Source organism: Hesperophylax consimilis, chromosome 1, assembly GCF_061612785.1.
Source record: "Hesperophylax consimilis isolate HC1 chromosome 1, BYU_Hcon_1.0, whole genome shotgun sequence".
Taxonomy (NCBI): domain Eukaryota; kingdom Metazoa; phylum Arthropoda; class Insecta; order Trichoptera; family Limnephilidae; genus Hesperophylax; species Hesperophylax consimilis.
The window spans coordinates 30,798,442-30,823,088 of NC_142836.1; the positions used below are offsets into that span (position 1 = coordinate 30,798,442).

Consider the following 24,647-nt stretch of genomic DNA (forward strand, 5'->3'; position numbering starts at 1 on the left):
CTTAAGTACACCAGACATACTGTTTTACAATGAACAATAGCCATAATACCAACATGCTCTTATTGCTTACGCCCACGTCGCCATTGTCACAGATTGTCAGTGATATTAATGTAAGGTCATAAAGGCTTTAAGTATTCATTTCGTGGCATAAAAATAACAATATGTCGTGATGGATAATTGGGTTGAAGGCTTGGTATCAAATATAATAGAACAAAGCTTAATCTTACAACCTAGTACAAAAAAGGAGTTGACGTGATCACCATTTTTGTAACACTTTATTACCTTAGAATACACACATGTAGACTAGGTTTATTTAAGTTTTAAATGTTACTAGAGTAATACAATATTTTAGTTTCATATAATAGTAATAGTTTCAATTGCAAAGTTTGTACATGGTGTAGGTATTATAGTATAAGTATAAATTCAATTTTTTTCACAGTCCTCTAGTTTAGTTTTTAAACTTTTGTATTTAGTTTCAAGTTGTCTTTACATCGTCTTTATAATGTTTGTAAGTGGAATATCACTGTGTTCTCTCTGTCATGTTTTTACTTTTGTTTTAAATATATTAATTTGTTTGATAACGTAGCGAATGGTAACAGGTAATGCATGTAATCGGATATTCAAGAAAATGCCTAAGTCAACAAAAAAGTAAAAAAAAATACTTCTTTGCATTTCAACGTTATGTACAATATCTGCCCGCGAGTTGGCAAAGTATTGAAATCGGTTCGTATTATACTTACGTTACCTAGGAAAAACCAGTAAAAAGTTAAAACCGAAAAAGAATTAACAAAGATAGCATTCGGCAATGTATACAACGCCTAACGCATGAAATTCAATTATCTAAATAATATTGCGCGGAATACTCAGGTTTAGTGTAAAAATAAAACGTTCTTGTAAATTATTTAAGTATTCTGTATTATGTTGTTTGTACATGTGTTAGTAAGCAGGTACCTAATAAACATCGCCTCCGCAAGAGGAAACATAACTTGTGAATATTCCAATTCATGATTCCACTAGTAAAAAAAAAACAACTGTGTTATGGCATCGCAGTTTCCTGCGACAAGTTGGGAGAGGAAAGCAATTAAAAACCAGCACACACTATGTTTTTGTTTACAACCTACGAGTTACCAACATATTTCTAGCGTAGTTCTAACGGTCAAAAGATGTCAATTAAATTACATTGCCATCCGACTTATACTTATAAAGGATATAGAACCGTGCATTTCCTAGGCGTGTATACCTACCTACGTTGTCACTAACAACATATGAAATCTAAAATTAAATTTATTTTCTAATAATCAATTGAAACTTCAACCCATGAGCAGGATTCACTAGCATATTTAATCCAATTAATAATATGGAAAAATATTAAAAAAAAACTTTTTGCAACCGGTCATTAAAACATCAATAGATAACATTAGAGTTTACGATGAAAAAAAGTATGTTTACAAAATAGACTGCATAGATTCGATGGCTTAGAGTTAAAATATTTTATCTCCATGAAACATAATAATGAGAAAACTGAGTTTGAAGATCTGTAAACCTGGAAATATTAAATTTTTGATATAAAAACATTTTTTTGGTTACATATTACAGTATCTATATCTTACGTAAATACAATATTTTGGCATGGAATTTTTTTTGGCACAACTACAGGGTTTTCCAATAAGAGGTGTTATTTTGATATTCAATCATAAAATATCAATGGTTTCGTTGCTTGTGTAGCACGTAGCGCCCGCGCAGTCTTGTTGAAAGTAAATGTTGTCCAGATCAATACCATCCAATTCCGGCCATAAAAAATCATTAATCATCTCACGATAGCGCAATCCATTCACCGTAACTGTTGCTCCAGCCTCATTTTCGAAAAAGTAAGGTTCAATGACTCCGCCGGACCATAAACCGCTCCAAACAGTCACACGTTGAGGATAGAGAGGCTTTTCAACAATAACTCTTGGGTTTTCCGAGCCCCAGATGCGACAATTTTGCATGTTGACGAAGCCACCGAGGTGGAAATGGGCCTCATCACTCAAGATGATTTGCATTTGATTCACTCAAGTGAATTTTAATAATTTCAATGCGTTGTTGAAGCGTGTATCGTTCCATTTTTATTAATGGCGTAGTTTCTACTTGTCAAATATCAAAAAATGAGAGCTTCAAAAGTAACATCTACCGAAATAGCGGGCTATTCAAAATAACACCTCTTATTGGAAAACCCTGTATTTGAATATTTATATCTTGGGGACGGTAGATTTAGTAGATGCAATATTTTAACCCATTAAAATATAGGCCGTCTTTGGTACATTTCAGTACTTAACTCATTTTCGTCCAAAATTGGAGATACAACAATTTAACTCTAAGCCATCGAGATAGTCATATAGGTAAATAAGCCCCATTCGAACCTTAGTCAAAAGTTCCGAAGCGAAGCTTTTAATCGCTTTTTTCTTAAAACTCTATTTTAGTTTGACGTTTATATTTGGAGAATACACGGCTCTTCATTTTCAAGCACATGAAATTTCTAAGATGTTAAAATGCATTACTATTTGTTATAAAAAATATGTACTTATTTTTAAAATGAAAATTTACTTAAATAACTTAAGCCTCCAGTTGTTGTATACACTCCTACCATTACCATAAAATTGTAATCAGGATGACAAAAATTAATTATGAACATTTCAATAACACCCATTATACTCCTATTCAGAGTAAGGCTGTATAATGTCGCATATAGGTACAGGTATACCTACATATAATTATTATGTAGTAATATAAGCCTTTATCAAAAATGTATTCGAATGTATATAATACGGCATTTTATGACGTCATTATGTGTATAAAATGTCGCATAAGCCAATAAAATCCGTAGACATTAAATAAGTATCCATAAATGTATTGATAAGTTGGATTATTTTTCAGATGGAGCTGGCTTCGTTATTTGTGGGTAGAAACATGGTATCGAATTGTATTTATAGAGTTAAGTCAAATAGACAATTTTATTGGTAATAAAATAAGCCAATAATGGATTGAAATTTCAAACTCATAAAGGAAATATTTCGTTAAAATTCAACGGTCTTTACCGATACGCTCTTACCTGAGAATTCTTCGCATATTTAGGCTGTTTCTTTGTGTGAATTTATGAACAGTTCGAGCGATTTTTGGCATATTAAAGCGATGCCATACGTAGTGATGCAAAATCTTGTGTTTTTGGTTTGAAAATTTGGTCGCCTAGAAATGTTTCAGATGCTTTAATTAAATACTGCGAGTAGAATACATCTTGGCCTTTGAAACAATCGAGTATTTTTTAGATAAGTCTTTTTACAAGCCCAGAAAAAAATAATGTATGGGCATATGAAAACTGCTTTAAAGTTCAAAATCTCCTACTTACGAACCCATTTTCGGTTATGATTTTATTGTATAATGTGGCAAATTAAGTTATTTATAAAATATTCGGAAAAAAATTAAATATTTATGCCTGCAAAATAAAATAAAAGGCACTTTTTGGCCATGTTTTTTTCTTGCATAAATCAAAACAGGCGGATGGTGGCTAAGCGGAAATTTAAACCTTATCGCCATCTGCGTAAGGGTTATTAATGATAGAGGCTCAATTTAAAATATTACACGACGTAGTGCATTGCCTTAAGGCAAGTTTAAAAAAATGTTTTGAGCGATCGCTTGTCATAATGCGCCAAATTTATAGAATGTAAAAATATGAGAAGAAGACATAGCATGACCAAGTGAATCAGATACTTGAGTCGGGCCATGTCAATAGTCAGAACAATAGAAGAGTATGTATGAGACGATGTATGAATGTGAATGAGGCAAGGAGTGTGTGCCAAGACCGAGTTGTTTGGCGGTCCGTCCTCTCTGCCTACCCCTGTGGAGAAACGGCGTGATGGTTAGTTAGTTAGTTAAAAATATGGAATAAACAGCAAAATGTAGGTGGATTAATTGGCTTTAAACCGCAGTAAGTCGTTCATGTTTCCTTAGTAATATTTTGAAGAACGGTATTAAATAAATAATATGTTAAATGTGTATGGAATCGCTCGAGTGGCTGTAAGTTTGTAAAGAAAACCCACTCGTAATAATAACATAGAAACGAACAATTGTTTGATATTTCTTGTTTTATTTCTATGTGAACGAAGAGCAACTAGCTGATTTTGGATACCAGCCCTCTAATTATATACCTAGTTAAGTGGCTGAAAAACAATTTCATAATGAGAAGAATTCACATAGAAGATATACCTGCCTACCTACATATATAATTATTATTTCATATCTGAGATTATAATGCTGAAAATATAATTAATTTAAAATTGAGTTAAAATTATTGACAAAGCTCATTTTGAAAATTTATACAGGTTATCGATATCTTCATGGGTAGGAAGCTAGAATGGTAGTTGGAAGGATCTATCGAGATCGATTTACACAGTCATAAAAGGTGACTAAGTGAAAATGTATGTCCTGCACAATACATGTGGTGGACATTGCCATAATAACTACCTACACTGAGAAAACTTACTGATAATTTATTAAAAATCTGGTCCAATTATTCGTATTCCTGTTAAAAACGGGACTGCAGGCCTTTAAAGAATGAATGAACAGATTTCTTAACAAATCAGTAACACAGGAATGTGTTATGAAGATTTCGGAACACGTGTTCATAAAAATTCTAATATTTTCGCATTTCGTCATTATATGTAGCAGAATAAGCGTAGCTGCATCGATATATTTTGAATGTACTATTTAATATGTTGTTAGGAAATGGCCTGCCATACGTTTTTAACGGGATTTTTTTAAATCATCAATAGTCATTTTACTTCGTAAACTGAACTAAACAAAATTTAAAAAAAAAATAGGTAGGTAAGTACAGTAAATAAATAAAAGAATAATACTGCAAGGTGGCGAAAAATCGGCACTCTATTTCCAAAGGGAGTAACTATGTAAATAAAAAAAAAATATTTTAATACAATTATTCCGCGTTTTTAAGGAATACAGTGACCCATGGTTAGTTAACGCGTATTCTGCTTCTGTTTACATCACAAATCTCTCGTGATGACATAATACTAATATTTGCAAAAATGAGAGCATCTTCCGATTGAGTGATGATTTTTGCACCATGTTTTTTTTTTTTCTTTATTCATAAAAATATATTTGGATACAGGTTTTTTACATGCTTTTCGACTACCACACTAGACACATGTCCGTATGATGGTAGTCGAATGTATTATATATATTTAATGTATTATGCCATTGCCATTTACGTGAAAGAGGGAGAATTTCCAACAAAAATATTTGTTTAAACATAAGCAGAATGTTCATGGTTAAATCATAGGATTTACGATTTCATTCAAACAAAAACCACAGTGTAACAGAATCCTGATAGATTTGAAAGGATTATGTGTTAATTCTTTGACATTAAGTGATGCAAGGATGAGTCGCCCTGTTACCCGGTGCCCTCGACCGGGCCGGTTCTTAGAAAAAAGGTCTAAGCGAGAAGCAGGCTGTTCACCTTGAGACAGCGTGTCCGACTGTATCCAGTATTGATACAGGTACCAGGTGAACATCTACCTGCACTAATGTTTGGGGCAGCTCCCATACTACTAATGCCATTCGAAGCAGACGTATAATATTATACACATCACGAAGGATCGCAGCGGTTGGCTAAATCTATCGTGGGTGATTCACGGCTTAAAAATAGACTTGAATTGGACACGGTATTCTTTTCTAATGGATGTAGAGAAAGCAAAGTATTTGTTTGTTTGATGAAGAATTCTAAAGTTCAGTTTGAAAATACACTTAGAATATAAATCAAAAACTTTAATGGGTTATTTTATCGTATATTTTTATAGGTTAGGCAGCACTTTGTCATTGATGTAGGTAAAATGTAAGAAATTATTAAATGGGGTAACAGCTCGCATACATTGTGGAATTTGCTAACGCATTGTCAACACCAAACGTACAATTACAAAATTTTAACGGTTAAACTTGTATATACCTACTGATTAAAGAGGCATTAAAATTAAAGTGCATATCTAATGATAACAACCTTTAACTCTATACGAAAAATGGGGGAAATAAAAAACATTTCAGATAAAAAATGAAAAGTTGGATTAAAGAATTTAAAAAAAAGCAATATAACAAACAAATAGGTAAAATAATAAAACATATATACGTAATACCTACACAATACCATTACAATACTTCATTATATTACATATACGTACCTCATCATGTTTGCCGTTTTTTTTTCATTACCGCCTTTATTGAAGTGAAACTTCTTTACGCGCGTCATGCAATTTCGAGGACCGGAGTAAAACCGACTCATGACCGAAACGAAAATGCGGGTACCCCCACCACCGATTAAAGTTCATTTGATCTAGTCAAAGTTTTGAAGTAACATATAAATGCTTCTTAGCTCATCCCGACAACTGGCGTTGGTGGTGTAATGGTCAGCATAGTTGCCTTCCAAGCAGTTGATCCGAGTTCGATTCTCGGCCATCGCACATTATTTTTTTGTTTTTAACGCCTTTTTCATTCAATATCTTATTTTTTAGTAGGTCAGAACATTTTTTAAAAGAAAATAATATTGCAAAATAATAAAAACACTTATCTCACTGTGATAAAACATTACTCCGCTAGAGCGCGCTTTGCGTTATTGTGTTGGATTAAAATTATTATCTAATCCGTATATTATGATAATTGTATTACATTTATTTAATTAATTTATTTATTTTGATAATATGTAATAATTTACAGAAAAAAAAATTAAAACTATCTCCCTCTGATAAAATATCCGTTCGCTAGAGCGCACTACGCGATCTTGTGTGGGATTCTATTTCTGTACATTGTACATTATTTTTAAAAATATATTATATTTTGGGTGTGATGTAGGTAACATTATAAAACATAACAAGCTCTCATATTTTCAGAACCTACATAATATAATCAATTTATGCGGCTTTGCTTACAGTTGGTGCTCAGCGTGGTTGGCTTTCAATCAGTTAAGCGAGGTTCGATTCTCGGCTGTGGCATTTTTGAAGTGAAACCTTGTTGAGGTGGGGGAGCCGCTCACGAACGTTCTCTCTCTTCTCTTCTTTCCTCTCTCTCAGACACCAGCGAACTGCGCCACGCCAAGCATCAGCTGAAACTAGAAGTTTCACTTCTGTCTTGCGTAGGCTTGACACACCCACTTTTTTTATTTATTCTCAGTTTTATTTCAATTTATTATTCTATTATTATTTTTATTGTATTGTAAAATGGGGCCTCAGCACTTGTAAATCACCAAGTGAGGCCCACATTATCAAATAATCTTTTAAAATATGTAAAATTATTGTATGAAATAAATAATATGATTGCAACCGAACGTTTTATCAGCTATGCTTATATTCTCATTTACCATGGTTACCTTTCCTTTTATATCCGATATTCTTCTACTAGAGAATGGAAAAGCTTTTAGTCTAGACTTTGTTATTTATACAAGGCGGGGCAAAAGTAATGTCATAATGTGAATTGGCTGCAGTTTTGTTAAAGAATAAAAAAATGGGCTCTATTTATTTGAAAGTGTAAAATTGATGACATTAAGTTGAAAAAATGATATCGGTCAAATGACCCACCTCCAGAATTGATGCACATTTGTGCTTGTTTTACGGCATTTTGAATTATTTCTCGCGCAACATCTGGGGGCAAAAGTAATGTCATAATATGAATTGGCTACCATTTTGTTAGAAATTAAAAAAATGGTCTCTGTTTTCACGTTTAATTGAAGGTGTAAAATTAGTTAAGTTGAAAAAATGATATCACATGGTACAGTACGACGAAATTCACACTGCGTTTAAACAACAGACCGGAAATTGGTCAAATAAGCAGTAACAATAATTCCGCTTTCTTTAGGTGTGTACCGCTTCATTGCTTGTTGTCAACTAATTCTCTATCTGTCTACAGCATAAATGTCAAAGCACAATGACATTTGACGCCAATTGAAAAAATTATGGTCCTTTCACATTATTACATTACTTTTGCCCCATCTAGTACTTTTAACTTCGAGCCTTCTGTAACGAAGACTCAAGTCGTGTGATAGCAACGGGCGGCTAAGCGAGAAACTCAACCATGACCTGAAATATTAATACTGCAGAAGTAGAATAATAATTTAGTAGAGCAACAATAGTCGCTTGCAAAGTCCACTTTCTATTAACTTTATAACAGCTTAAAATCAAACATATTAAATTGGGTGTGCGGTTAATCCAAAACTAATTTGTTGAATTTGCCCCGGCGAACTATTGTGTCTATAAAACCTAACGAAACAACTTTAACCTTTCGGAGTAATTCTAACGGGTAAGCTTTATTTTGCAACGTGTGGTTGTACCTACTAATACTGACATTGCCGTGTTTATTATTGGATTTGAACACTGCTGTACTACCGACTATTACAAACGTTTCACTAAGGAGCAAGCTAAAAGGATATATTTTACTCAGGAGCTTAGTTTTTATGTCTATAAACTATAAACCATTTCTATATCTAGTCAATAAAGTATTTTCACCATTATTTTTTACCATTGACGTCACGCCGGGCAACGTTGGTGACAGCCGTCTTACCAGCCAGTGACAGTTTTTATGCCATAATGACACTGTAGCCAGTTGGAACAGTTCCGGAATGTGCGGTTTTTAAAATCAATAATTATTAATGATTGCACATTTTATAACAATTAACAGATACAGAAAAGTGAGATTTAGATCTTCCACTCATTTTTAACGGTATTCATAGTTTGTGATAATACCCCGTTGCTAAATACTTAAATGCTACATCAAAGGTGCCGAACTATGCCGGAAATTAAAATTGTATAATCATTAAACATGATTGGTACAACACAAATAATAATTATACAAAAATATTTCCGATACGTACAGGGCCACATTCAAACGAGGTCTCTAATGCTGCAAGAATGTTTGTAGGCAGCCAATTATACCGGCGCCTATAAGCCAAGCACCTAGCACCTACCTTCCTACCTACCTAAGGATTGTTGGATTAATAATCTACTGCCGAAGCCCTGTTTTTATTTCGACCGTTTGGTATTTCATCTATCTGGTAAATCTGCTGCATCCACATTATCATTCAAGCAAACCTTACTTTTGAGTAGATGGCTAACTTTGACTAGCTGGCTAACTTTGTCTGAGCTTTTCAATATTATGGTGCCTACCTGCCCGAAGAAAGTTTAAAAAAAGAATTTTCATTGAAACAATTGTATAATAATTTATTTGAATTTTTTTAAGTTACATTAAACAAAATACATGGTTTGTTATTAAGTAGGTAGGTTATTTAAGTACCTACTTACAAATCTTATGATTTCAACTGAAATTTTGGTTTCGAATAAGAGAAAATAATAATTAGAAGCAACCTTTTTTGGAAGCAAGGTCTACTTTTCACAGAACTACTAGATATTTAGTATCTACGTAATATCCATAAAGACTATTGATTTTAATTACAAAAACACATGCAAAAGCAGAAGAAAGGCGCCAATTACTGCATAAAATGATAATTTTGTAGAGGATTGGCAGTGGAATGCAAAATTAAAGCCATATTAAAAATATATATATTGACTCTCCCAACTCCAAGCTAAATGTTGAGCCATTTCGCTACCAAGACTGTTTCCATGCAGGCTGTCATATTAATTTGCAATTTTCCTACAGTTACTTAAGAGGATCGGTAGCACGGCTTTTTTCACACGAAACTTAAATTTGGATTTGAGGCTAAAATACTTAACCAAACTAAATGTTCAAAAGGTGTAGCAAATATTTAGAACTGATATGTGCTGCTTGATTTATTTGCGTTTTAAATTATGAAACATTACTATTAAATAATTAATTTTTTCGTGATTTTGGAGGCAACTTTACCAATTTTTTGTGAGTTTATATTAATTATTATTAAAAAGTAATTTTGCCCAATCTTTTATACTAATAAAATAAAATATAAAATTTTTAAAAAATTATGAAAAAGTTGTTTTTGTGTCAAAATTTTATAGTCATATTCTACAAATTTAGTGTTCCCAAGTAAATCGGACATTTGTATTAGTTGAATTTAAGCGCATCTAAATGCTTTTTTTAATAATTTTTATGTTAAATTAAGAAATTTAATCATATTTACAGAGAAGGTAGGATCATTTTTTAAATTATCGTTAGCGCACACTAAGTTGCCTCTTGTTGGGAAGTAAGAGCTTCATAGATGCACGCACAGATGGCAGTGCATAGAGCTTGCGTGGAAGTCCGCAAGATGGAGGCAGTGGCTAGTAGTCGCCAGGGCCAGTGGGAAGGCTCCCAGAGAAACTTACTATTTCAGATTCCAATTAGCCAGCTTCTAGTTAGGTCGACTATCGAGTCACCATTATATTACGCGGAGTATTAATAAATCCCTGATTAATATTAAAAAAACCATTTATTTATAAACTTCTTCCAAGACGAGTTGGAGACCTGTTTGTACGAACACAACACCTCTAAACATAAATCGTATTCTTTAATGGCCTTTATTTCATAATTTGTAATACACGTAAATAAAGTACCATATATCCGTACTAGATATTTGCAATACTTTTGATTGAAAAAAATATTTATCAGTTTTGGTTAAGTAATTTGGCCACAAATCAAAATTTAAGTTTTGTATGAAAAAGTCAAGGAAGCCGTTCCTCTTACCGCTAATAGAACATAAATAACCACACATTCTAATCAAAGATTTATACTATTTAAAGAAGCAACGTTTTATTCAATAGACCAGAAATTATTAATTAAAATTCTCAAGGAACCTACATAACTGATCATTAGAAAATATGAAGACGAAGAAAAAACGTAATTAAACAAATGGAGTACTGCGATAGATGTATATCACGATAGAAAATGACGTAAACGTTGGATTCCATGAATACATTAGAGTGAAAATATGAATCATTTAGATACGCATGCTTCTTGCTTCGTTATTTAATTTCTCTTTTGTTAATAAATTAATAAAATGTAATATTTAGATTAATCAAAGCAACAAACAGGCATTCTACTTTTACTTCCTTAATGCATAATGAGGTAGTTGGTAACTCCTTTATGCACAACGAAGTCAAAAGTTTCAAGGATTTCTCCATTCGAATCGCTTAAGCGACCAGCTCAGGTTGAGATCATATATCTACCTACTCGGAACTACCGAATGCACGACCTCGACGTTACAAATAATGCCGGTAATTGGTGTGCATAATTTCATTACATAATTTTTACATTAGAAAAAATAAGAGAATCTACTGACTAAATATGTTTGTACAAAATTGTTGACAATACGCTTGAAACCACTCATTGTCGAAGTAATATTCGCATTAAATTTCCTAATAGACGTTGTTTGAGGAGTCATAAAACATTTCATCTTAAGTATTTAATAAAAATATTGCCTATTTCAATCGAATGTCTCGAATGTGTACCTTGTATAATGCCGTAGAATTTAACGATATAGACATGTTTATAAATAGCTTCGTATATTTTTAAAAACTTTTGCTTATTTTATTGGCTATAAGCTAATATGATGTCATGGTAAAAATAAGTATTTGAACTAAAAAATTTGTTGTGCTTTATTTTCTTTTTTTCTTCTCATTCTCTGTACTTAAACTTACTATGTTTTATTATGCTAATTTTTATTTATGTTATTTCACTAGCAGAATCTCCACCTAATAAGAACTAAACTTTGATTTACTCATGCTGTTTTAGTCGGAATGTTAATACATATACACATCCGAATGGAAATTTCATTAAATTAATCATTGTTAACAATCCGTAAATATTTTAAACAATAAATAAATGTGCATAACCAATATTAATAAAAACCATCATCAAGTAAACATTATTTAGCCGCATGTTGTTTTAATACTAAAAATACAGGGCAGAATAAAATTTAAGAGGATCAAAAATTCACAATACAACGAAAAATTCAATCTTGAGTGATTCAGAGCAATATTCCGGTTTCTGCATAAATTGGGTTATTCTTGTTTTAGCAAAGGATTAAAAATACCAACAAGATTGCGAAACCAACGATTCGATAATATAATCAAAGTTATAAAATAAACATCCTGAAATCGTTGGAAACATTTAAATATCCTCGGAAGATAAGATACAAATAAAAGTTTCATGACATTTCCAATACCTGTTTTGTTCTCTGCATATCCGTTGTGGTGGTCGGGCACTCTGGGCGCGGGCTGCTGGGGTGGGGGCGGGGGCGGCGCGGGGAGCGTCGGAGCGGGGGACTCGGGGGCCTGCGTCAAGTTCCCCGTCCGGCGCTTCCTGATGCCGTACGTGTGCACCGGCACTATCAGCTTGGGCCGGGGGATGGAGAAGTCAGAGTCCGAGTCGCCTCCACTCGAGGAGCTCCTCGGCTTCCCCGCGTCCCCGTTAACAACCACGCCGTTCTCACTGCCCCGAGGGTTGAAATCGTATTTGCCTATCTGTTCATTCGGCCGGTCGTCCATATAACTTTTCACTCGCACGGTGTTGTATTTCTGCAGAACAGGATTCTTACTTTTCTTCCGAAGAGCAGAAACGACTTTCTCCGTTATTCCATTTGTTCGCTGCGGTGCGTGGAAACTGTTGATTAACTTGTCACTGAACGTATCCCGATGAAGCCCGTTTATCTCCGTGTAGTCGCCAGTAGACTCAGCAGAGTATCGAGACTGCATCAAGTTCACTTGCTCGATGGGAGAGATCGTCCTTTTGGGTTGAGTCACGGTGACTCCGTGCGCCATGGGGCCGCCTACGTCATCGTAGATGAATTGTCCGTCGCCGTTGCCACTGAACGCTAGGGGCCTACTGTCGCTCTTCAGTCGCAGTGACTTGGAACGGTTCGCCGGTTTGCCCGCAAAGTTCCCGTTCACCTTTTTCTCCGACACGAACAATCTAGTATCTAAATAACTTTTCCCACGAGAGAACGGTTCATTATCGGCTTTGTCAGCGAGCACACGCCTCTCGTACGCATCGAGCGGATCATCACAAGCGGTAGGTAAATGTTCGTCGGACTCCGAGTTGTCTCCGTAGTGACCGCCATAACGCGGCGTTATGTTATGAAATCCATTCAAATTTCCATTCGACTTAACCGCATTGTAACTGACGATCGACTTTCGATAATCGACGTCATTGTCCGTGGGAGAGTATGCCTTGTGATGCTCGGCGACCTCGTCTCTGTGTGTGGAGCGGGGCGGCGGGAGGGGGGGCGACGAGGAGGCGCTCGAGTGGCCGCTGGAGGAGGATGAAGGGAAGCCGTTCCTGGACTCCCTGCTGGGGGCGGTGGTTCTAGGCGCGGGGGTGGGCGGCTTTCTGTCACTGTGATTCATCAGGGGCAAGCTTTTCTTCCCATACGAGAACCCTCCGTACTTCGGCGGAGACGCTTCCTGTTGACTCAGTCTGGAATAGTAGTCGTAATAGCTTTCCGTATTGGGATCGGGTTCGATAACGCTGTATAAATGTTTAGTCATGTCGGGCGGGTTAGGGGTATCATACGCGTCATGTTTTCTCTGTCTTTGAAGGTATTTTTTGGAATCTCTCCTCTGGGGGGTTGCGGGAGCCTCAGGGGGTGACCCATTATTTTCATCAACATCCCACTCTTTATATTGCCTGCGTTTAATTCTTCTAAGGGTCGAGGGTTTGTATCCGTTGAAGCCCTTAAAACTGAAGCTAGGCTGTAGTTTCCTTTGACTAGAGATAATTTCGTTGCTTGCTCTGGTTTGTTCTTCTATGTGATTTTGGTATTTGGCTAGTTGGGATATTTTCATATCATCGAAATCTCCGCTTAATCTAGTTTCTCCCGCATAGTCTGATTCATTAGCTTCAAAGTCTTTCAACGAAGGTCTGGCTACATCTCGACAGGATTTGCTCCTCGCAATAGAACTGTTGCGAGCTGATTTGGTGTAATTAGGAGTGACAGGGAGGTGGTCGTCCTCGGGCTCCCAGGAGCCGGGGGGCGTGCTGCCCGCGAGGTGGCGGTGCGTGTCTACCCAGTTGGCGGCGTACACCATCTCCATGGTTCTATCTCCCATGGCCATCCAAGGATCGTCCATGATCGCCTTTCCAGGGAACTGTTTAATCTTCATGATTGTTTTTCCTCCTAATGAATTAACATGTCTGTCTTTTCAACTCGTACTGCATTATTTATTTACGAAAAGAGTATTTAAAGCACAATCACTTTCATATTTATGAACTCTATAATAATCTAGAGATACGCCACAAAAATTATAATTGCGAAATTAATTCCGTAGAAAGGAATAACTTTGAGGTTTGACACAATATTCAAAATAAACACTCACTTCTTAAGAATCGCAAAAAATTCGTGATTTGTACAAAATGATTCATAAAATTAACATTTTTTAAGAAGTGAGTGGTATTTCATAAATATTTATTTTTTGTTTTTATTTTGTAACAAGTGATGTTAAGTCTTTACTTTACTCTATGTAGACTTCGGTACTAATAGGGAATGGATAGATAGAAAAGGGATATACGCCAAGTATGTGACTGCACTGCCGACAAAGAGTGAGTTATTTGACCGGTATTTGACGTGTTTCTCACCTGGGAGAGCTGGAGTCAGGGGAGGGGTGGGGTTGTCCGGCAGAGAACAATGAACAGGTAAATGATGACATACCTTTGATTCACAAGCGTCCATTCTTTCTCGTTCCTATTAGTATTAAACTTTACGAATGATTTACTATTAACATACTCTCACGGCTCTCGGGCTGTATTGTATTGTTCGTATCCCATAACTAATTTGTGGAACACTCACCACAGATAAAATAATTTATGTATGGAAGCTACGAATTACATTCGTCGGCTATCTACATTTACCTTCCATTGTACTACCTTATTCTACGCTTCGAAGCATAAACTATATTTCTTCAGTTTTTCCATAATCTGTTTCTTAGAACTCACGTGAGAACCGGATCAATCGATACTGCAGGAGTTCTTTAAAAAGTCTGGTTAAGGGTATTCGCTTTTAGTTTAGAATTGTGATAATGTAAATAAATGTACAAAGGAAGTTACACAAGTCAAACTATCCGAAATCAGCATGGCTGTCTCTCTTGGTATTTCCTATTGCGTGCTATATCAACCCGATTTCAAAAGCTATTTGACGGATAAATTTTAATCTAAAAATTTGATCTTTTTAAAACCAGCGGGAGTCAATGATTTCAAATCGGTAACCTGCCAAGGACAAGAGAGTATATTACGTTCAATCAAGAATATAGTTTCTAGTTGAGAAGGTTTTTTATAATTTGTTCGCAGAAATCGTGAAGCAAACTGAAAAGCTGGCCAGCAATTAGTATTGAACGATGCCGCATTGAGATGCAGAAAAAGAGCGCGAGGTATGACTTTACACTGGTGTTCATTTAGAATCCCGTTTAAATTGGACTCGTATCCATAGCGTTAAATCAAGACGACCTATTTGCAGAGCTAGCTTGCAAATGAAGTTCAAACATAGAACTACTAAATTACAATGGGAATGTAAATGTTATTTACGATTTAACGCAAGACGTCGTGAACATGTCATAAATTAAAATTAATACATCATAAAAAGCAAGATATTAAGACCAGATATAACCTACGACTGTTATAAACCTTGATTCATAATATGATTGAGTTTGAGGAAGGTTATTTTCATGTTATCATATTATTGGGAACATGAAGTTTGTTTCATTATCCGTGGCATTGAAAATTGCATTGAAATATCAGATGAAACGTGATCATGGAATGATTAAGTCCTCACCAACATAGTTCAAACAATGGAGGAGTTCATAAGAATTGAATAGAATAAAGGAATAAAAATACAGATAAATAAGATAATACAATTATAGTTATTTATAATTCACATCAATTCGTGGGATCAGTTTGACTTCCTTCGCCAAAACCTAAACAAGTAAATCCAACAGTACCTTCAAGAAAAGTCTCGTGTTTGCACTTTATTGAATTAATCTACACATCTGTGTCGAAATAGATCGAAGTTATTTTTATTTTGCAACTACACAATACAACGATAACAAACGAAATTGTGAATTTAATTTACTCGTATTATACGTTATACCTACATCACGTACAAACTATGCCATTGAAACTAATTTTAAAAAAGGAAAAAACGAGAAGTATTGACACTAAATCGTGCTGACAAAGAACTGAATTTAGATCCGAAGGCGAACCTGTAAGTTTGTCAGGAAATTGTACAGGGTTTTCCAATAAGAGGTGTTATTTTGAATAGCCCGCTATTTTGGTATATGTTACTTTTGAAGCTGTCATTTTTTGACATTTGACAAGTAGAAACTACGCCATTAATAAACATGGAACAATACACGCTTCAACAACGCATTGAAATTATTAAAATTCACTTGAGTGAATCAAATGCAAATCATCTTGAGTGATGAGGCCCATTTCCACCTCGGTGGCTTCGTCAACAAGCAAAATTGTCGCATCTGGGGCTAGGAAAACCCAAGAATTATTGTTGAAAAGCCTCTCTATCCTCAACGTGTGACTGTTTGGTGCAGTTTATGGTCGGCTGAGTCATTGGACCTTACTTTCTCGAAAATGAGGCTGGAGCAACAGTTACGGTGAATGGATTGCGCTATCGAGAGATGATTAATGATTTTTTATGGCTGGAATTGGATGGTATTGATCTGGACAACATTTAATTTCAACAAGACGGCGCTACGTGCCACACAAGCAACGAAATCATTGATCTTTTACGATTGAATGTCAAAATAACACCTCTTATTGGAAAACCCTGTATTTATTAAACTCACGTTTACATAACAAATGTAATAACATTAGAAAATTATAATTTTCCATTGCTTTGATATGCATTAATTGTTATCATTCTCGAGAACTGTTCAAATAAATCAATTCCGGTGTTATCTCAGGTGGCCTTTGTAAGATTGTGTTTTCTTATTTTAATTCTTTTGTAGGTAGAATTAATCCAGAGCAGCGCAGCGGAGTGAATTGTCGTAATAGCACATTACGCGATCATCGCATTCCGATGAACAGGTCGAATAGAACGATCTTAATTGCTTTTGGACTGAAATACAAACTACAGCTAGCGCTAAACGGTACACACGATACTGGAGAGATAAACTAAACTATCCTGATCAAAAAGTTTGACACACTTAACTTAGAAGTCGATAGAGTTAAAAGTGTAGATTTTATGATACAATAAAATCATGGCCGCCTGCAAAATTAAGTCTCTAAAGCTATACGTGTGCTGGTAAAGAAAACACTGGTAATTAATTACTGCAGATAACCCACCCTACATCTCTGAACTATGCGTCCCGGAAAACACTAGTCTGAGGCAGTCAACTCTTAGATCAGCAACATCATCAGCTGTAGGCAGACTGATAGAACCTAAGCGAAAGCCAAATACTAAGTTTGGTGATAGCGCTTTCGGAGTATCTGGGCCGAAGGCTTGGGATAAACTCTCTCCGGAACTAAGATCCATAACAAGTCCAACCGAATTCAGGTCTAAACTAAAAACTTACCTTTTTAAGCTGTCATACCCTTAAATTAAATATACCATTCCTGAGAGAAAGTCCAGTTATATTCAATTTTCCAACTATGTCCTAAATCCTGCATCTAAATTACGCTAATAAACAATTAGATAATGTTAATTAAGTGTTAATCTCAAGTGACCTACCAGGTAAGTATTGTACTGTATATTATCTTCCTAAATAGTTGTTAAAACATAGATCACTGTAGAAATGTATTATAAATTTGTACAGCGCCCTTGAGGTGATTTTGCACAAAAACGGAGCTATACAAGTCATCCAATTATTATTATTATTATAACCAGTGTGTAGTAGTGCAACTCACAAGTCAGTGGGAACTGTGACTAATGACGTCACTTAAAATAAGTACAGTCAGTAGAAAATATTCCCCGTACACAAGATGACGTCACGAGTCTAGTTACACCAGGCAAGAAATAATGTCGGTTTTATGTTTTATCCTCTGCGCGGAGCCAGTAAAACTATAATATAACCATTTATGAAATGTTGCGATGAGGAATAATTAGATGATTTAATTTATATGGGTATTGAACCCGCGACTTCTGTGTTTAGAACAAAGAAGCTTACTTTTGGGCCAAAAACGAGAAAACATTATCGTGTACGTAAGATAGCCCAAATTTTTCAGGTGGTTTCATTTAAGGATGTTGGTTCATATCCATGAAATAAATGGAAGAAAATAACTTGGAAACGTGTAATTACATTTTTCATTTTGACTAGGAGAATATTTGTTGCGTCGTGGGTATAAAATTACATTTATGACATCATTATCATTTCGCTGCAATTCTTGTTGAATTATTTATAAAACAAGAACACAAATAAATAAATGCTGTATTGTCTGCTGAGCAAGAAGACGTGGGGGTCAGTTTGCGGGTTCATCGATGCCATTATTGCAGCCGGGAAAGGGAGTGTGTACCCTCCGACCTCTGGCGTAGGGTGCACTTTCGCCGGACAGGTCCGACAACTGCAACAAGTCGTTGCACTCGACGCCTAATTAATAACCATAAATTGTGCCGCGTCTGTCGGGATAAGGAACGTTTTATGTTGGGGAAACGCACGAGAAAATGACGACATGCCCAAAGTGTAGTAATCATTTCGTTAAAAATTGAAGTGACGTGAATTGAGACATTTAAGCGGTTATGCGGATGTGGCACTATGGGCACTTACCTACGAACCAGGAAGTGCTATTCACAGTGATTATTTGAAGATTACTAATTGAAAAGATCTATGCAGACGCGATTTCATTATGACAATTTCTGAACCATATATCAAGGGTTCTACACATTTCAAATAAAATCGTAATGTGTAGTAATTACCTACAAGAATATGATAAATAATTATGGAAATGTTCGTTTGTTCAAAATCTTAAATCAAAGAAAGTTTTTCAACGATTGCTTCGAAATTTCAAAACAACGTTGCATTCGAATACGCGTGTGTTTTTTATATTATATAGGTAACGCCCAAGACAGATTAAAACATGCTTTTTGTGAAAACCAGCGCCATCTATTGGACGTAAAAGCAACACGCGCCATTGTTTCTCTATCTGAACAGACAGTCTGAACCACAGCAAATCGTGGTGGGGTACAGCTAGTAAATAAATAAATAAAATACATGCTTTATATTTCATTATTTTTTTATGGGAAACGGTACAAGAATTCAAACTGCTCCCAACCGTCTATATTGTGAGGCTGAGGGTAGTGGAGGGGGAAAGGAGGAAGGTGGGGAAGTACCTGGCTATTCAAATCTCGTCACCAAACCAAACCAGAGCAATTTCAAGAAACCTTTGAATTCTGAATGGTCGTATTAAACCAGGGCGATACTGAGAGTATCTTCCACTCTGGAATGTGCCGCAAATATAATATATATTACTAGCTAACGTGTAGCCGGTGTTGCTCGGAGACTTTTGTTTACGTTTTTTATGTAAATATAATATGCATTATATATATAAACCTTCGGGAAGAAATATTCTAAATGATGAAGAACTAAGCGCACATACAGACAGACGCGGATAGTGACTTTGTTTTATACTATTTAGAAATTTTGATTTAATAATTTGTGAAGTAACACAAATTAATCAAGTCGGGATTTGAACCCGCGACCTCCGGGTTGCTATTCGAGAACCTTACCCCTCGATCACGGAGGCCCTCGAGTACCTACTAAAATCTCGCTAAAAGTTTTATCTGAATGGTTGTAGGAACACATGTTTTAATTAGAGACTCATATTAGATATCGAACTTGATGGATGGGTTTAAAAATGGTAAGTGTTTTGAATTAATGAATACTAATGAATGAACTTATCATCTTGAAATTTCTACTCAATCGACTTCTGAATAAATGAAAGTAATTACTGATACACATCTGTGTATGTACAAAAAACGCACTGATTTTCTTTTAAGCTTACGCCGTGTTTCATAGATTTAGAAATTCTTAAGAACATGTAATCAAACAATTAAGAAGAGATATTTAGTAGTGGGAGCAAAAGGATTCTACAATTCATACTTAAGATAAGCCAACGCTTTGTTCCAATTAGTTATTTCCGGAACGTCCCGCCATTAGTCATAATACGCCAACTCCCTTAGGATAAAATCAAGGAAAAGGATAATGAATAAGACCTGCAAGGACAACGCGTCATCGTCGTTATATATGGACAGAACTCCTTACTGGATCTTCTCCTCTTTTCTCACGAGAGAATGGGAGAGTTAACTCAAGGTTGAGTACCTACGTCGAATAAATCGTGAATAAAACGGATTATTGGCTTGTGTATCGCTGAGAAACTGAAGAACAGAAGATAAATTGACTGGTATGCAAGCACGAAACAAACAAAAAATAACAATGCACAGTGAATTGGTATTTTTCAAATTCCAACCTTTATTAAGGCGAAGCTTAATGCTAAATCACTATTTTGATTAATCTTTATAACGAATTGGTGTACATTAAGAATACCAAAAAATATGTTTAGATAAATTGAAGGTTTTCCTATCGTTTCGCATGAGTAGAATACAAATTAAATAGTAAATTACTTCATAAAAAATATAAATATAAACTACTAAAAAATATTTTCTCAATAGAAATGGATGGATGCGTAGAGGAAACAATTTAAAAAAATATAGTATTATAGTTTAGATTATCTGCGACAGTTTCACTTGATTAACTTTTTTGTTTTTTTATAAAATTATTTACAAAATAAATAAAAACCAGTTTTTTGCTTGAAATCGAACGTTTCTAGACACATTTTTGGCTTGTAGCTTCCTCTTAACCAGATTAAAGACATAATTTACATCGGCAATGCTAAAATTCTACTACACTTATTTATTATTTTATTTTGCCCGTAATACATAAAACTTTGCAAGTATTAGAGATAAGTTGTGATTCATTAGACATAAAGCACGTGACTCACTCGGTCCTTCAACAAAAGGGTGGGCGACAAAACCAGCTTGCATAAAGTCGCCTGTAACACCGAGTGGGCGTATCATTTTGGAGAAGTTTATTAAATTAAAGGGGAGTAATTCGCTTTCGTAGTTATTTTTAGAACACGCTCAGAGTTGGCAATGCGAATACCGGCCAAGAACGGTTTCCAAACTACCGTACTGATTTGGCGACAGAAAAATCCACTTTCAGCTTAAACCCAAATTAACTGAGACGGCCGACGACCTAAAAACTCCAGATGTTTTGCTAATGACAAAAACATCTTGACAGCTCGGATGAATAAACGGAATAACTAATACACAGTATACAGACCACGTAGCTTAAAAAAAACGAATTCACTCGGCAGACTTCAAATATACTTATATTGGTTGAGGCTTACGAGATAAAAACAGATTATTTACCATACGGGGTAGGAACAGGTATAAGCCTCTTTTAAATTTACCTACAATTCTTGAGTGGTATGCGAAATCTGGAAGAGCAAAAAAAGGTTTGATCTTTCACAGGACTAAAAGGAAAGCAGGTGTGATGTGTGGGTTGTAGTAGGTAATACAGACAACTGCAACACGAACAGATTGAAGGAACGTAATATGCCTTGGGGTAATTTAATACAGGCAAATGCCAATAATGAAGACAGGAACATGTAACGTTTTTAACCTACCTATCAAATTATGCCGTCAGTTTTCTTCACGAAAAGAATGTGATGTAGGCAAGTTTAGGAAAAAATAATATCACAATATATACAATTTCATGAAAATATCACTAATTTAATAAATTCACTGTCGAATTCCAGTGAACGGAATATTTACGTGATTTTTCACGTATGCAAGTGACTTTGAATATTTGGCGAAGAGAGTTCCTGGTCAAAGTGACCTCTTTCTCTTTAGAATGATTGGACGTGTCGATTGGAAGTGATTTATAATAATTTGACGTAATGTGTACGGTTATAATCTAACAGAGGTGGTTGCGGTACCTGACATCTGACCGACGGCTCTTCGATACGTTTACCGCGAACGTAAAAACAGAATCATGGCAGAATGCTAATTACCCACTCGCCACAGCATCGATAACAAATGGAGCTTACGGTATTTGACGGTTTATTTATTTATTTATTTATTGGATGATTTATATAGCGCCGCTTTTGTGAGATATCACCTCAGGGGCGCTTTACAGTTAATGCAGATATTACAAAAAAAAAAAATATTACAAATTGAAATTGAAATTAAGTTAAATAAAATGAAGTACAGAAACAGGTGACATGAAGATGGAGAATCTGCTGCAAGAATCCTATGTGGTGAGGAAACTGGACCAGCTGCTGTAGCAAGAAAGTGCACCGCGTCCACCACCAGTGCCAGCACGAGGTTTGTCATCTGTCCAGGTATGTGTCTGCTGCTAATAGAGCGCTGACACAATGTCCTCTCATGGATTCCAGACCTTGGCAGCACCGCTGTGACATTCGACGAAGGTAGAGGATGGAGACTCTGCAGCAAGAATCCTAGGTGGTGAGGAAACTGGACCAGCTGCTGCAGCGAAAGAGTGCACCGTGCCCACCAACAGTACCAGCACGAGGTTCGTCATCCGTCCAGGTATGTGTCTGCTGCTAATAGAGCGCTGACACAATATCCTCACATAGATAACAAACCTTGGCCGCACAGCTGTGACGTTCGGCAAGTCCATCTCCTTGTACACTTGTTCCTGGTGATTATGTTAGTGGTGCATTGTCATAATAAATTACCCTGGGCACTTGTTAGGGCTTCCAAGAATTCCATTGAAAACATCTGGCGTACCTACAGTTACCGATTCTCGTCCCAAGTTCAACTTCATCGAATTTAGAATATTTTTTAGCACAATTTTCGATTATTCATTTTTAACACACTGCACTCTAATCACATTACTATAAAGTTCTGATTACTAATTGGTAAGTTAATTTAAAATGTTGATTGACTGATTTTTAAAATAATTTCAAAGGGATGTTGCCTCGTTTCCCTTAAAAATACTAAAAAAAAAAACACAAAGCGGTTGGAAGTGGCATGACGCGTCCAACTGCCACAAAGGGCGCTAACTCAATGTCCTTTTTACAGTAATTATTGTTATAAATATATTAACTACCGATATATAATATGGCGAATATGTGAGATAAGTCTTGGCTACCTAATTGATTAATTAATTGGGAAATTTTCTAAAAAAGTAATTTTTTCAAAGCTGTATGACTAAATGGTTAGTAATATTCATAATTGGTAATACCTATAATGTAGCCATGTAAATATGGTCTGTAGCATTAATATGAACAAAGAATGCTTGTGGGAAAACACACATTTAAAACCAACAGCAAAAATATCTAAAAATGATATTCTTTGTAAAGTGTTCTCGTCATTTCCCACAGTGCTGTATAAAAAGGGGTAATAAAATTAAACAATTTCGAAATATGAACTTACATGTTACGCAACTGATAATGAAAACCAAGGCTTCTTTTTATCTTTGAAGTAATCACATTTCAAAGGCAAAACATTTGAATTATTTCTTTGATTTTTTTTAATCACTTGTATCGCCTTTTTAATTAAGGACGGGTTGTGTCACATAATTTGAACAAATCATCGATTTCCGAAGTTATTTTTAAGGTTTGTGAAAGTTCCATTCAAGTTCTGTTATTATTTCAGTTTTGTAAGGCAACTGACCCATAATGATATAATAAAGAACTCAAATTGTTGAAATTCTGTGATAATATAATAAATACATTATATACAGACGAAGGAAGCATTGGTTTCGAAACTTGTTGTTAGGTATGAATTATTAAAATAGTGGTTTAGACAAAGTTAACTACTTTCATTTTATTTAAATTATGCTAAAACAAACACAAAAACTTCGCGTTCACGTATTTATTCAGCAATGAAAATACTTGATTTTTTTACTAAAAATGAATATTCAAGTGCATTATTTAACTTCTCTTCAGTGGTGCAGTAGAGAGGTGGTCATACTGGTTTCCACATCGATGTGTATCTAGCTACCTACATTATTCAAGATTGCAGTCGCAATTCAACTAGAAAAAATGTGAAAATCATTTTCCGGAAATTAAAACCGGTGTCCCGGCTTCCTATTCTATACGTGGTTGCTTCATACTGCTACCGTTATATTATTATACTAGACTATACTAGAGAAACTGTTGAAGTATATCTCTGTCTAATGTAACTGCTTGATACTCGTAGGTAGCTACTTCATTATTATCATTTTTAGTTCGATATGACAACTTTCTATACAATCAACTATCGATACTAACTAGTTACCTAGAATCTAGTATTGTAATGGACTAAACTTTTGCATTTGTTTTTAATTCGTATACATAATATTGAGGTAGGTTACCGATCATAATGTTTTTTTGTCAATCACTTGGAAAAAAACTATAAACCAATTGAATAACTTCATGAACATCACAACTGGTTTCGGCAGATTATGCACATGATTCGGTAAACGCTCCCAAAATATCGGCTAACTAATATTATATACCATGAAATTGTTCACAATTACCCTACGAGAAGTTGCCGAGATTTTAGGCTTCACGAAACTAAACTCACGATCACACAAAACGGCGTGTTTTATGAACTTAACAAAAGCCTTTTTACATGAATACCACACAAGAGTCCCAACTGTTACCAACCATCTGGGGCCAGAGAGATTACGATATCCCCATATTGGGTATGT

The 24,647-nt window shown here is 35.3% G+C and overlaps 1 protein-coding gene across 3 annotated transcripts in view; it reads right to left on the minus strand.

Moving 5' to 3' along the window:
* The window catches only part of for (cGMP-dependent protein kinase for), a 297,038-nt gene that overhangs the window by 72,354 nt on the left and 200,037 nt on the right, over positions 1-24,647 (minus strand). Inside the window, exon 2 of one of the 3 annotated variants that reach the window (XM_089632241.1) lies at positions 12,158-14,212. The exons of the other annotated variants lie outside the window; for them this stretch is intronic. Within the exon in view, the coding sequence (XP_089488367.1) occupies positions 12,158-14,093 (1,936 nt within the window). The 5' untranslated portion in view covers positions 14,094-14,212. The remainder of the gene's footprint in view (positions 1-12,157; positions 14,213-24,647) is intronic. 3 annotated transcript variants of the gene reach the window in all.